This window comes from Trachymyrmex septentrionalis, unplaced genomic scaffold (genome assembly GCF_001594115.1).
Source record: "Trachymyrmex septentrionalis isolate Tsep2-gDNA-1 unplaced genomic scaffold, Tsep1.0 scaffold131, whole genome shotgun sequence".
Taxonomy (NCBI): domain Eukaryota; kingdom Metazoa; phylum Arthropoda; class Insecta; order Hymenoptera; family Formicidae; genus Trachymyrmex; species Trachymyrmex septentrionalis.
The window spans coordinates 500,869-513,686 of NW_017304450.1; the positions used below are offsets into that span (position 1 = coordinate 500,869).

At 30.9% G+C, this 12,818-nt stretch overlaps 2 protein-coding genes across 2 annotated transcripts in view; one reads left to right on the top strand and one right to left on the bottom strand.

Moving 5' to 3' along the window:
- LOC108757010 overlaps positions 1 to 1,090 on the top strand; it is a 6,279-nt gene extending 5,189 nt beyond the window's left edge. Inside the window, 3 exon segments of the mRNA XM_018501248.1 lie at positions 6 to 513; positions 613 to 938; positions 941 to 1,090. Of these exon segments, the coding sequence (XP_018356750.1) occupies positions 6 to 513; positions 613 to 938; positions 941 to 1,015 (909 nt within the window). The 3' untranslated portion in view covers positions 1,016 to 1,090.
- Positions 1 to 12,818, bottom strand: part of LOC108757007 — a 293,512-nt gene that overhangs the window by 193,473 nt on the left and 87,221 nt on the right. The window lies entirely within an intron of this gene.

Here is a 12,818-nt window from a genome sequence, read left to right on the forward strand (position 1 = left end):
AACAGCTTGATCCTACCACTTCAAAATCAATTGTATGGCCTCTATTAATGGATCAAAACAGTGCGGACGTGAAAGACTCTTCTAGCAATCGATCTCATTACACTTCTTGGCAAAATTCAAAACAATCTGCGACTACAAATATCAATGGGGCATTTAATAAAAACCTCAAAAGCGACGAACGGAATACAGAGATGAAAAATTTATCTAAAAAATTTCTTTGGAAAGCACTTCATCAACGACATAAGGACTACGAAATATCCGACATAAAGAGAGATACGTCCTTACGAAATTCATCTATCGATTATGAGAAAAACAAACTTGAGGAAGATCGTCCCAGTTCCATAATAAATTTATATCCTAAAGAGTCGATCTCCAAACAATTCAAAAATTCACATATTCTTAAAAATAATATAAGTATGGACAACAATTTTATAAAATTTTCAGAAAACAACAATTATAAAGAGAATAAAGAGAAAACGGCAAATTCGTTAATGCAGGAGAGCAAGAAGAATGGTAATGTACATTTGCATTCCGAAAAGTCAATTTCACAACAATCGAAAACTTTACATGTCCCTAAAAGTCGTACGAATAAAAATCTTAAACCTTTTTCAGAAACTAGAAGAAATTTAAATCATAAAACTGATTCCAAACTTTTCTCTCAAAATGACAAGGAAATCAATGAGAATAGTAAAAAAGATAACGAAAAGACTATAATAGCGAAATTGTTGGTGCGGAAGATCAAGGAAAAGAAAGATGACGCGAGAGAAAAGGATGTGACAGAAAAACGGAATCACGAAAAATCATTTCATTCTGATAGATGGGGCATGAGTCACCTTTCATCGCCACCTACAGAATTTTTGAAGGATATACCTCGACGATCGAAGCATCAGAAAAATAAGGAACAGACGGAAACAGACGAAAAGCACTATGTGTTTGGTCGATGGGGTATAAGCGTCGTTTTACCTCTGAAAGATTTCTTCGAGGACATCTTGATGCATCGAGGACACGGAACTAAACACTTTTCTACGAAAATAGGGTCAAGGCTGAATGAAATCGAAGGGTCTTCCAATAATCGACCGCTAATTCATCAAAATCGGAATTCGGAAACGGCTCTAGTTCAAAAATTAATGACTGACAGACGCTATAAGAAACTTGCGGGAACTTCATCTGAAAGGATTCCAAACAATTTTCATTATTCCCAATATTCAAGTCCCAACTATTGGAATAACTATCCAAATGCTGATGTTAATAATAGCTTATTTTTAAGATTTTTACAAGCTTTGCGATCGTATATCTGGCAGGATAATATAGATATACCAATATCCTGTCGTATACGAATTCCATATGCTTTATCTCGTATCTAAAAATAGTCTTTAATATGTATTTATTTCATTTCATTGTTTTAAAATAAAATAATTAAAATTAAATTTAAATAATTACTCTGTTAAACATAACTGTCAAATAATAATCATGTAAAAATACTAAAAGCATGGGTATATTGATTTAATTAAATTACTTACTTGATTATTTTAAGAGAATTGACTAAAGATATCTTTAATATTTAAAATGATATTTTAATAAAGATATCTTTGTTAGATAATAAATGTATTAATTATTTTTCTTTGGTAATAATATTTCTCTCATGTGCAAACGTATATTTTAAATTCATGTTTTATCATGTTTAAAAAATAATTTTTTATATATTTTTTCATACACTAAAAATACATTGTCTATGTAAGTATTTTTAATATATCGACATTTATTTAAAAATTATAATAAAAAATTATAATAAATATACGATATGTTCATTAGTTAATATATATAGTTTTTTCTTATATGTGCACTTAGAAATTAGTTAATTTTTTTTTAGTTATTAAAAATGCACACAAAATGGTAAAATATTTAAGAGCCACTATACTGTAATATAACCATAATATATATAATATCCATATAGGTAATTTTCATCATGAAAGTAAGATAAGCAGTTGGTTTATTACGTAGCGCGTTAACCTATGAGCTTTTGGGATTTGACCCCTAGGGCATCGAAATGTCAGTGGTGCCTGGAGGCGCCACAATTAAAAAAATAAATGTAAACCCAAGGTTAAGCAACACTATTTTATAATAAAGATTGTCCCTGTTCCTAAACGTATCATAGTAATTAAATGGATAAAAGATCAAAGCTTCAGGCTTTCATCAGCATATCTATTTTGTAACTCTTGACGAAAATTTCGTTATCGTTATAATACCGTAACGCAGTTTTTTTATTATGGTGAAAAAGCAGCGCAATGACGTTATAACGATAATGAAACTTGTGTTAAGAATATCAAAATAATTCTGCAACATTATAAGAATAATGTGGTAATGACGTAGCAATATTGTAGTTCATGACGGTAGCAATGAAGAGTTTGGATAATTGTTTTAAAAAAAACCTATTGCACGTATTACACATTTTTGAAAAGTAGTCTTTGCAACGTCGACATCACTGATTTTGTCATGGAAAATTGCGACGTTATCATCTTAAAAAAAGGTCATCAGAAAATCATGAAAGTAGGCGTTTCTGCGGGAAACGCTTAGAGATCACAAGCCTTTGAGCGCAAATTTTGTTAACGTGGCCTTGGAAACTAATAATAATAATTTTGCACACACGCACACACGCACACACACACACACAAACTAAATTCAAAGTATAAAGATAGTATCAAATAACTTGTCCTTGTGATAAGAAAACAGATACAAAATCAGTTTCAAGTTTCAATATTTCACGAAACGTAAAAAGTAATTTAAAAAAAATCATATAATATTGTTAAAAGTGCAAGAGAAGAAAAAGTTAATCAGAAAAAATTATTATACTTCATATTTAATTAAATTTTTCAATACGAGATGATAAAGTAATTCCTAAGCATAATCATAAATTAAGATAATCAGTCTATTAAAAAGCAGTATGTTGACATTTGCAGCATCCTGATATCGTAATACCTAGTTTAGAATTTCGCATCATATAACCATGTAATCCTGGTTTATGTACCCACATTAATCGAACAAATAGACATGTTGTTCGATAATATCTCTTGTTCTTTCTGCGTTTGCGTATGTCTTTTTTCGTCACATTCTTTGTTGCAACATAAAAGTTGTCAAGAAGAAATATGTAGAAAATAAAATGACATTCCATTAGGATAAGCCCCGAAAAGGGAATCATCCATAGGAAAGAAATAGTACTCGGACATAGTAATAAATGCGCAATGTTAAAAACACATGACAAACTGTACATCGTTTTAGATTTTTATCATATACAACCATACTGTTGAATATTTGTATGTAAATAATACTACATAAATAATACTTGTTTTCGTTTTATATTATGTCCAATACTTCTTGTGCATTATTATACTTTTCTCTACATACAAAAGCATCGAATATTTAAATATACAAATATACAATTAATCCATTGCTTTGTTTATTTCTTTTAATATTTGACACTTTTCAATTACTTTTAAACCATGTTAAAAAATATAATTTACTTTTCGATTATTTTATATTATTTTAATCTCATGATATAAATCTCATACATACAAAATTGATAATAAAAATATACAAATTTTAAAGATAAATTTAAGACTTTTTTTATAAAACAAAATTAAACGTATATAATAAACATGTTACAACACATTTTATTATTTAAATAATTGTGTGTATTAAGGAATTTTTTAACATAAAGATTTAGAGTGATGTTATTATTTTTGTTATTTTATCAATAGTCATATTCGCAAAAATGTAAAATAAACGTATTAAAATGCATAAATATATGATATAAAAATCAATCATTAAATATCATCTTCTATCATTATTATTAGAAACTTCGTACTCTGTCATCAGCAGCATTTCTAATTTGCAATCAATTACAACTATTAATGCAATGTATGTAGAAATTCATGTTAAATGATCTCGTCAAATAAATTTGTGAATATTTTAATTTCTGATAAACTATTAATTCCAGCATGTAATAGGTATACGATATTGGAAACTAATTTTATATTTTGGTGACTTGCAGTGATGACATGTAATTATATGTATAATGTACAATCAGTATCAAAAGTCATTATAAAATCGTTCTCCGGTAATAATTTTAATGATTGAAGATTATAACAATACTATCCCACAAATAATTTCAAAATATTTTTAGAGTAAAAAATGGCAAAAATTAAAAAAAAAACAGAAACAATAATTTTCTTGAGTTAAAAGATTATAATTGTTTGATATAAATAAAATAGCGAAAAATCATACTGGGAATAAATTCGCAAACGTTAAATTAATGATTATATTTTACATTGTCTGAAATGTTAGATCGCAATTCATCTTTTATTCAAAAGCACAAATTTGCGGCTTTGAATGAGCAAACGTCACGACAGAGCTTTCACGTGAACTAACAAAAATGATCGGCTGCACGATTGGTAGTTGAGTAGTATTACAAGTTCTGACATATAAAATTATAAACTTTATTTCAGCATATTTCAGCGAAAATCGATTAATTCAAAATGTTTAAATTGTGCAAGTTACATATTAATGCAAGTATGATAATATCATTTCTATTATTCAACCTTTCAAGTGAGCTCAAGTATTCTATAGTCAGTTAAAAATCAATATTGTTATAATTGATTTCATGGCAATATTAATTCATGTGGCTAGTTTCAGTTTTAGTCCACACTCATCTACTTCCTCTACAAAACAATCGAATAATGATAGATTTAAAGATCAATTTAATTACATTAGAGAAATTGTGATATTAATGAAATTGTTGTTTTGATATGTAAATTAATTATTGCTCATGTCGGCTAAAGAGAGAATAATATTTACCAAAATTATAATAAAATAAAGATGTAAATTAATTAATTGTTTATTTCGGCTAAAGAGAAAATAATGTTTGTTGAAATTATTTTTAAAAAACAAGAAAACAAACTATGAATAAGATACAATAAGACAAAATAAAAGGAGTAAAAAAGCAATTGATGATTCTGAGATAGCAGAAAACTTATACAAGTCTTTTCGTAGAAAATTCTTGCTATCATGCGAACGCTCTCCAATTAAAATTACACGAATGTTCTTTTTACATTTCATTTGTAACTAACGGATGTTTACAGATCTTCACTAACCGATGTACCGCAAAAAACCAAGTAACATCAAATCTCGAAAGAAAAATTACCTCATTTTATTTCGAAAAATTGTATTGCTCAGAAAAGAATGTGAAATACATGAAGTATAATTTATTCCATTAAAATATTTGTCAAATGGAAGTATAAATAACGCACAAAAATTGCAATTCTATGACATAAAATGGCAAAAAACGTATCATATACTTAAAATATTCGTTTTACATATTCGTACCGATAAACATTTTAATTCATGCGCTATCAAAATTAAATGAGAAAATTCGCGGCTATTTTCAATGTAAGAAATTATTAAGATTATTCGAAATGGACTTGTTACTATAAAATGAAGAGGAAGAGTGAAAAGGAGTATCGGTGGAAAAACTGAAAAAATCATTGTTTTACGTTACGCCATAGAATAAATAAAATTTCCATTGCTATCAAAGTTCAATCGTAAAGAGGGAGTTGAAGATACATTTTTCCAGAGCAGCTTCTTCCAAAATATATTTTCTATACCAAAACATAGATGATTCCTGTTTTATGTCGCACCTCGCCAATTGAGTCTATACGACATTGAACTAACTCATAAATTTATATCGCAAGTAACAAGAATATTTGCGAAGTAATATTACGTGTCCTAAGTAATGCAAAATATATTTTTTTTATATGTAATATTTCTTACTTGTCATTTAGAAAATTATTAGTTAGTATAATAACACGTATAAAAATTAGTAGATACATTTTTGTGATAATTTTATTTGTTCTTATTAATAATTTAATAATGATTTTTACTATCATTGTTAATAAAATGGATATACTAGATGTAATCTATGTTCCATTTATAAAAGATTGTCAAGCAATATTATATGTCTGAAATAAAATCAGAAGATCTATATGTAGAGATAAAAATTGAATGCTTTTACGAGTATTCTATTTACAGATGGGAAGCATCGATCTTGAAAGCTCGAAGATGAAATAGAACGGCCACTTTTGAATCACAGATCAGCGAAATATGAGCATGAATTCGGAAAGTCTGAGCCCTCACTTACTAATATTATTTCATCCTCTCATCTTATATCTTTCAACTCACTAGTATTTATTCCTCATTAAATTAAATAAAAAATCACATATTACACACGCAAAGTGTGTGTGTGATATTTTAATATATTAGATATGCATGATAAAATAAATAAAAAAAATAAATTTACTTTAACAAATACGATTTTTTTTTAAATAGTGTAACTTATCTTGAAACATGTAGATGTAACAATTAATACAATGGTTCAGAGATACAATGGTAGGTCCATTCGAGAGAACCACGCATATGTTCATAATTATGTATATATTATATGTCGAAAGTAAAGACAAGCAAACAACATAAATGTGCGCTTGTCTTGTGTGATATAAAATACAATTGCGCCTGGTTTTTATAAAAAGAGTTCTACTACTGGCTTGGTTCATGCAAGCCAATTATGACAGGTTGATGCATGACATTAACAACTCGCTTTTACATTTTAACGCAATAATTGCACCGCAAACGATCGTTTCTCATTTTCCTGCGGTGTGGCATCGGCTTCAGAAAAGCAAACATTACGCTCGTCGACAACGTCCTGTTATTCTCGCATTATGGTCTATAATGGTCATAGGACGCAAATCTCGTGCGAATGACTTGTTGACTGACGCGGAATAACGTTGCGCATTGGTTAATTAGAATTAAACATCATTTAACTATAATGATGTAGCGGACTAATAATAACATCACTAACAAAGATGAACGAAGAGAGATACCTCATCAAAATTGCTTTATTTTGTATCACAAATAAAAAAAATTAAATAATATCATATTTAATATTTAAAAATATGAATAATAAATATTTTACTTTTGATTAAAAAAACTCAATCCAAAAAATGAAAACAGAAATAGTACACATAATTAAATTTCTAGGGAAAAATTCAATTACATCTGTCTTACACACATCCACATCTGTATCCTGTACTCTGCATGTGTTCCTGATTTGGATCAGCTATTACCAAGACGCTTTGCACATTTGTCCATGTGCACACCTGCGACAAGTAGCGATAATAATCATATCTTGCGTATGCATCTGATAATACTAATATCGATCTATAATTATATGTGGCAAACAATCGATTCCTATAACGCAGACCGTGTAATATTGTATTATTATATCATTAAGGTAGCAATTAATACATATCATATGGTGTCATCTTCATGATGTCATATTTGTCATAAGTATCGACAATCTACAAAATGATGACAGAAATTGATTTAATTTGAGAGATATGTGATATTTTATTCTGAATACAACAAAACATTTTTACAAGTTAAGTTACCGCGCAGTAACATAATATGCCGACAATAAATTTGTATTTCTTTTCAGATCCATTCGATTACACACACACACACACACACACACACACACACACACACACACACACACACACACACACACATGTATAGTATACATATATTTTTTATACACATATATTAATTAAAATGTTATATAAATTTAATTTTTTTTTCCATAAAATATAATGTGATAATATTCGTTTGACAAAACGAAAAACAGTCCAAGATTACATTTTCTAGTGGTATCAATAGAAAGAGAGAGAGAGAGAGAGAGAGAAAACATTTCTCAAATGTTCTTAACATTTATAATAATTAGGAAACTATAGTCTTCATTATCGCTGCCACAAACATATTGCGCAAATGACATATGCGGAATTCGCCTATGATGTATCGAAATGCACAATCGTGAATACCGTAGGTACAAACCAAGCTAATATTCCGACGTCCATATTACGAGCTAAGTTAAGCTCGTCGTCTCCATTCGCTTAGGCTCCCCGTATGAAACAATCGGCTCGCATCTTAATTACGCGGCCATAATTTAGCAGTCGGCGCGTCCTCGAACAGGTATTCGACCCATGCGAAATGTATGCGGATCTGCGGATTATAGTTCGTCCTGCGAGCGACGATTACGGCAAACAATGCCGACGATATCGAGTGCCACGACAACTACCGTTCTCACCGCTCTCACTTCTCTAATATAAGCGGAACTGTGCTTTACCTTCAAACGCGGAAATAACAATGAGTTAACGTGCATCGTTCACGTATATAGTAGATCGTTTATTTTCGATTATGCAATAGCGTCTTCTGGTGATGCCTTATCTGCATACAATACAATGCTAAGCTTGCTTAATTACGCGAATAAATTCGCTCATTGTGAGTGCAGTTGGAAGAAAACGTTTCTCTTCAAAAACCTGCTTCTTTGCTCTTTTGAAAATAAGTTGATTACTCAGAACTTACTGCCCAGAGGAGATTAGCATTTTTCCACTAGAATTATCGCAACAATGCTAAATGGTTTGAAGAGATAAACTTGCATATATTAACTTTCTTAGTTCTTCTGGAGTGGTATATATTACTATAATAATATTAAATACTTTCAGAGCATAAAAAAGGAACATTATTCATTCGCAAGAAATCAAAAGAGATATCCTTAATAAGCAATACTTCTTCATAATATATAAATGTACAGATTTAAGAAAAGAATTATTCTAAAAAGTAATTCTAAAACAAAACAATAAATAAATAAACACATCATATTTTTTTAATTATTAAGTATCCATATTTAATTTATTAATTAAAAGCGTAGAGTTAAAAGAGAGAAAAATGTAATATCGTAATGAATTAAATCAACGTATCTATGTTATTAAATATATTGTAAATGTTATATATCATGATGAAAAAGAGATCATTATAATTAACTTACCCATAACGCATAACCGACCAAGCATGTGAGAAATGCTATCATAATTCCGTACATCATAGGTAAAGTATCTTGAACGCATTGTCCTTTCTCCATCCTGATTTTCTCAAGAAAGCACAAAACAGGAATACACGTTCCGTTAATTTCGATCAATCGATCGTCCTAGTCCCGAATATTTCTTTCGTCGAGGAGCATTCGCTGTGTAAATAAGAACTCGAGTGCCCGTTGTTCGGTAAGAGTATATCGATAAATCTGGCCCTTGGTGCAGCTATTTGCTAGAAAAGCGTTCGACGAGGAAACACGAGTAGAGCTACAAACAGGAGGAAGGGACGATAGAAGAAAAGCGGAGAAGACATCGGAGGAAGAAACAAGACGGCTCTCGTCGAGTTCTCAAGGGAAAGATTTATAGTGGTCGCCTATCGAATGCAATTTCTAACGCGGGAAACACTCGACATCACAAAACGACCGTTTTTTTTAAATTACGCTATATTTTTTGTTAAATTTTCATTTTTTCCGGATTAAGGAGAAAATAACCCTTTACATAATGTCATTCCACTGCAGTTACGAAGTTTGAAACTTAATCGAAAGTTATGATATTGACGGAAAAAGTTAAAAACGGCGGTAAATAAGAATTGAATTTAAATGCAGTTAGATGTTTATTCTACACATTGTTCGTCATCGCGGAGTTACCAAAATTTCAAAATTCATAAAAAACATTTCTTAAACAAATTCAGATATCATAAATTTCTGACTCAATAACTTTCTTTTTTTTAATACATAACTTTTAATTAATTTATTTTACGCAAACGTTTAAATTAATATTATAATATATAAATATATAAATATTATCTCTTTGCAGTGACATGCTTACAGCTACATTGTATAATCATATTTTCTCCTGGAGTACAAGCACAACCTTTAATAATCAACATACTGTTCAGAAACACAAACATTATCGCGAGAAATGGATCCACTTTATCTTATAATATACTTACACGGTTTTGCTAATAAATTATAAAAATTTTTGCACTTTTCATTTCATATTTTGAGATCAAAATAGAATTTGAGATTATTTCAACGGTGCGTTTATTAATTAAGTGGATAAAAGATTCACGCATCGAGGATAAATGGATCAGATTAGTTAAAGATTATGAGACCGATCAAAATTGCAATGACACCCATCTGTGTCATTTCACACCGACGATGCCACAATTCGTTTCCAACAATGAAGCCGTCTCCGGGCATCCATCTCAGAGAATCGTCGGTGACATCGAAAAGGAAAGCGCTCTCTTCTCTCTCTTTTTCTTTCTCTTGACATTTGAAAGTTCACTTGGCAGCGAGACGGATGGAAAGATTCCGTATCCGTACGATTGCCGGTCGATCACCGTCAGTGAGTTCGCGAGGAAAACGCGAGGTTGAAGAGTCGAGGTGTAAAATTCCACCTTTTGAGCAAAGCACGAACGGCCACTGGTTTCTAGTTTTGGCTAGCGTTTCTGGTTACTCTCAGACGCGCTAGACGCGGAAACGCGTATTAATAGTCCGACAGAAACGGAATCTGGGTGGCCAGAATGTGCGAAGAGAACAGACGAGCAGACAGACACCGATGGTGGTTGCGGACGGACGTGCAAGATATCTATACTCAAGATGGATTTAGTACCGATTCATTTGCTTTAACAAATGTACGAATGGTATCAATCAGTGCCACAAAAGACCACAAACGTATCGATCGTGTGGTCCAGCAAAATATAAGAATATGTTTATATTTATATTTAAATTTAATCCGCGTATAGACGTAGAATATTACGGTTAGGAAATATATAGATTTATAATATAAAATAGGATACAATTATATCACTACCTATTATCAAATTACTGCATCGGATTGTCCACACTTTGATGATTCAAATGCAATCCTATAGCGAGATAATTGTAGTGGATATCGACAAGCGTACACATGCAAAAAAGTAAATGATGTGCCGATAGTAATTTCAAATTCAATTGCAATGAACAATCCATATAGCCTTGTCATTGTGACTACTCTTTCATGATCAGATAGTTCAATCGTAAAGTGAGCATATTGTTTGTCGACGTGATATATTGTCGACGAGACATTTGTAAACAACTCATTCAACGTTCGTTGAATTGAAAACTCATTCATCGCCGTCTTACGACGCATTTATTATGTACTCATTTGTATTTGCTGACTCTGTATCCAACAAGACATTCAAAAGAAATCTCATCATAAATGAAGTCGCCTTTTCAATTTAAATTTTTCATTGCCCAAGAGCGCCAACGCGCTCGCGCAGTAAAATAAATACACATTTCATGTGCAAATAAGTGGCAATAAAAATATAATACAGTAACACTGATATCTCATTGATAGGTCATTTTCATGGCAAAAAATAGAAATAAATGTAATATATATATATTATATATATAAGAGAATGAATAAATAAGATTATACTAGTGAATTAACTCATGTACTCAAAATATTGTATATGTTCAGTAAACGAACTTTTAATGCAAATTGAAATTTAATGGACTCGTGTAAAATTGTACAAGTGACGGGTCTATCGAATGGAAAAAAATTTCGTTCAATTCTTCATAGCCAAAAGATGATCTTGCTTGAACTTCAGATCAATGTTCGCGCATAAAATGCAATTTGGCTGATGTCAGGCCATCGTGACCACCAACGCCGTGTCGTTGCTGTTGCTGCTACTACTGACGGTGGCGTAACAAAATTTAATTGGATTTATCGATCGGTTTTCTCATTCCCATTCCCGCACGTCCCGGCAATTGGAGGCTAGCGCGTCCCCGTTGCAGGTGATCCCTTGACGCCGTTGCACCGATAGCGAGCAGCGCGAAAATTCGCCGACAATCGGTATAATCGACGTCGTAAGCCCGACAATCGATGATTTTCCATTCGCTTGATCATGGACAGCGTGCGCCTATAAAGATCGTGTAAATGTTGATAGCCATGCCGATAGCCTAAGCTGGCTGATTGCGCAACAAATATACGTTTACCAATTTATCTATCCCGAAACCGCATAAACCCATTCGCATAGCGGCTAAAGAATTTGGGGCATTTGCATTATGTATGCAAATTTTTCAAAAGTTGACAACGATATTACACAATATCAAAATTTGTAGAATATCACACGGTGTTATATGTTCTTTATTGCGATAACGATCTGATCAAACGCAATATCAAAGTCAATATAATTGTACGTGTAATGCAAAAAACATACAAAAATATAAAATATATTAAACTGCCTTCATAAAGGATTCCGAAATAAACATGCAAATACATGTATTACGAATATTTTATATGTATATATACATACGAGTATATGTTATTTGTAATCATGTTTAGAGTTTACTTTAAGATAAAGATCAATAAGCATATCGATTGAAGTAGTAGTATATTATGAATTCGAGGAAATATTTCGAAAGGAAATGCAAGAAATGTCAAGTTATTGAAATGGATGTATCATATGTCCCTAAAAAGTAAACAAAAATCCTATATAAACTCGCCAAGAAGGCTGATACGTTTCAAACATTGCCATGTTTCTGACAGTTCGAAATTTGAGAACTGTCACTTGTAGTTTTCACGATGCGTTTACTTAGTGAAGACGACGTGCCGTTGAAAGAATCAATAATAATATGATACACAAATATGTATATTATGTATACTCAGCAAATAGAAAATAATATACCTACACATATGTGTGTATAAAATAAAGTGGTAGAAATATAAAAAAACATCTAAAATGAAAATATATATCCCGATTTGGGATTAATGGGTTGCTTTAACTTCAGTAATAATTTAATGTTTAGTTACAAACAGCAATAAATTTAGACATATAAATATATATATATATATATATAT